Below are 3,278 nucleotides of genomic sequence, written 5' to 3'. Positions count from 1 at the left end.
ACATGTTTCCATTAGTAGACAAGCACATGATTAGCAGAGGAATGCACCTAGTTGAACACACAAGCACATGATGGATGACACGATTAACACTGAACACTTGCATGTGAGAAGTCGGCGTCTCTTCTTCCCGGCACCAACCATCTTGCGCACCTGCAACCATCGTCAAGCGGTCAAAGCCACACCAACCCACACCCCGCACCCACCCTTGCCTACTTAACCCCTCCTCTCCCACCATTCCTCTCCAAGAAGAGCTAGCCTCCCTCACCTTCATCTGCGACCTGAGCTGTCTCCCTTCCTCTCTGCCTACCAGAATTCATCCAGCGCAAGAACCTGCCCAGTTTCTAGCTTCCTTGTCTTCGTACTTCTTTGCACATCTCGATGGAGTGCGAGAACAGAGGACACCTCGCAGCCAACGGCGATGGCTTGTGCGTCGCGCAGCCTGCGCGGGCCGACCCGTTGAACTGGGGAAAGGCCGCGGAGGAGCTGTCCGGGAGCCACTTGGACGCGGTGAAACGGATGGTCGACGAGTACCGTAGGCCCGTGGTGACCATGGAGGGCGCCAGCCTGACCATCGCCATGGTCGCCGCGGTGGCCGCCGGCAGCGATACCAGGGTGGAGCTCGATGAGTCCGCCCGCGGCCGCGTCAAGGAGAGCAGCGACTGGGTCATGAACAGCATGGCCAACGGAACTGATAGCTACGGCGTCACCACCGGCTTCGGCGCTACTTCTCACCGGAGGACAAAGGAGGGCGGTGCTCTGCAGAGAGAGCTCATCAGGTACGAATCAGTTCAACTAAACCACCAATAAATTAGAGTAGATATTTCAGTTGTTGATCGTCTGTACTCCTTAATTTTTGTAATCTGGAAGCCTTATTTTTTTCATGCACTTCTTGTCTGTTCAGATTCCTTAATGCTGGAGCGTTCGGCAATGGTGGTCATGACCATGTTCTGCCTGCCGAAGCGACAAGGGCAGCTATGCTCGTCCGTGTCAACACTCTACTCCAGGGGTACTCTGGCATCCGCTTTGAGATCCTCGAGACGGTTGCTGCGCTTCTCAACGCCAACGTGACACCATGCTTGCCGCTCCGGGGCACGATCACCGCCTCTGGCGACCTCGTCCCGCTTTCCTATATCGCAGGCCTGGTGACCGGTCGGGCAAACTCCATGGCCACTGCTCCGGATGGCAGCAAGGTAAACGCGGCGGAGGCGTTCAAGATCGCCGGCATCCAGCATGGCTTCTTTGAGCTGCAGCCCAAGGAAGGGCTTGCCATGGTGAACGGCACGGCAGTGGGCTCTGGGCTTGCGTCCATGGTGCTTTTCGAGGCTAACATCCTCAGCCTCCTTGCCGAGGTTCTATCGGCTGTCTTCTGCGAGGTCATGAACGGCAAGCCGGAGTACACCGACCACTTGACCCACAAGCTGAAGCACCACCCCGGACAGATTGAGGCCGCGGCCATCATGGAGCACATCCTTGAAGGAAGCTCCTACATGGCACTCGCAAAGAAGCTCGATGAGCTTGACCCATTGATGAAGCCAAAGCAAGATAGATATGCGCTCCGCACATCGCCACAGTGGCTTGGCCCCCAGATTGAGGTCATCCGTGCTGCAACCAAGTCGATCGAGCGGGAGATCAACTCCGTCAACGACAACCCACTCATCGATGTCTCTCGTGGCAAGGCCATCCACGGGGGCAACTTCCAGGGTACGCCTATCGGCGTGTCCATGGACAACACCAGGCTTGCCATTGCTGCGATCGGCAAGCTCATGTTTGCCCAGTTCTCGGAGCTGGTGAACGACCTCTACAACAACGGTTTGCCTTCCAACCTCTCTGGCGGGCGCAATCCAAGTTTGGATTATGGCTTCAAGGGAGCTGAGATTGCCATGGCCTCATACTGCTCTGAGCTCCAGTTCTTAGGCAACCCGGTGACCAACCATGTCCAGAGCGCCGAGCAACACAACCAAGATGTCAACTCTCTCGGTCTCATCTCCTCCAGGAAGACCGCCGAGGCCATTGACATACTCAAGCTCATGTCCTCCACATTCATGGTCGCGTTGTGCCAGGCCATCGACCTCCGTCATCTCGAGGAGAATGTCAAGGATGCCGTCAAGAGCTGCGTGAAGATGACGGCCAGGAAGACATTGAGCACCACCAACAATGGGCACCTCCACAATGCGCGATTCTGCGAGAAGGACCTGCTGCTCACGATTGACCGTGAGGCGGTGTTCGCGTATGCAGACGATCCTTGCAGCGCCAACTACCCACTCATGCAGAAGATGCGTGCGGTTCTCGTGGAGCACGCCTTGGCCAATGGTGAGGCCGAGCGCGACGTGGAGACATCCGTCTTTGCCAAGCTTGCCGCGTTCGAGCAGGAGCTCCGTGCAGTGTTACCAAAGGAGGTCGAGGCTGCCTGGACCTCCGTGGAGAACGGAACCGCCGCGCAGCAGAACCGTATCACCGAATGCCGGTCATACCCGCTCTACAGGTTCGTGCGCAAGGAGCTTGGGACTGAGTACTTGACTGGGGAGAAGACACGGTCTCCTGGGGAAGAGGTGGACAAGGTGTTTGTCGCCATGAACCAGGGCAAGCACATCGACGCGCTGCTGGAGTGCCTAAAAGAGTGGAACGGTGAGCCCTTGCCTATCTGCTGAACAGAGGATCAAGAAACTGAAGAGAAGATAGTGTGCAGAAGGCTCTGTATCTTCTTAGCTGATAAGTGACAATATTTTTTCAATTGTATTTTCTTACGAATCGATGTTTTGTAAGATGGAACATTCTTACAGAGCTGCCATGTTGTTGCCAAAAATTGCAACCTCATAACTTTTACAACTTCTATGTTGTAAGTTAGAAGGGTACGGTGTATGATAAATATTTGTGATAAATGTATTGGTCTTTTTTTACAACAGTGGTATGGTGGAGACAACACCGAACAGCGCAAAACATCTACTCTTAGCATGCCATTGCCAATTTGCCATACAGTGTGAGGACAGAGGACATGATGCCTAGTTGCCTACAAAGTTATTGCTCTGTGTGTCTCTGTAGTTGCTAGTTATATCAATATGATGTGATGCCTTCTATTAATTCTTATTCTGTTCACCAATTATAGTATGACATGTAATGGAAGCAGGATTGTAAAGTGTTTTGGTTTGGGTTTACTGCTCAGATGCAGATGACCTGTCTCTCTCTGTTCCTGAATGGTCATAAGTAAGTCTAAACTTGCCCCTTTTTCTTTTCCGTTTTGTGAACCTTGTGAGAAATCGCTAATTTTATTATAAGAGATC

General features: G+C 53.3%; 1 protein-coding gene across 1 annotated transcript; it reads left to right on the top strand.

The window, feature by feature from the left end:
• Nucleotides 1-257: 257 nt before the first annotated feature.
• LOC123105200 (phenylalanine ammonia-lyase-like) lies at nt 258-2,900 on the top strand. The gene is made up of 2 exons (XM_044527218.1): nt 258-776; nt 902-2,900. The coding sequence occupies exons 1-2, from the start codon at nt 379-381 to the stop codon at nt 2,646-2,648; spliced, it is 2,145 nt and encodes a 714-aa protein (XP_044383153.1). The 5' UTR covers nt 258-378; the 3' UTR covers nt 2,649-2,900.
• Nucleotides 2,901-3,278: the final 378 nt, after the last annotated feature.

Source organism: Triticum aestivum, chromosome 1B (assembly GCF_018294505.1).
Source record: "Triticum aestivum cultivar Chinese Spring chromosome 1B, IWGSC CS RefSeq v2.1, whole genome shotgun sequence".
In the NCBI taxonomy this organism is placed as follows: Eukaryota; Viridiplantae; Streptophyta; class Magnoliopsida; order Poales; family Poaceae; genus Triticum; species Triticum aestivum.
The sequence above is the reverse complement of the archived record's forward strand: the minus strand, read 5'-3'. Positions and strand labels throughout refer to the sequence as shown.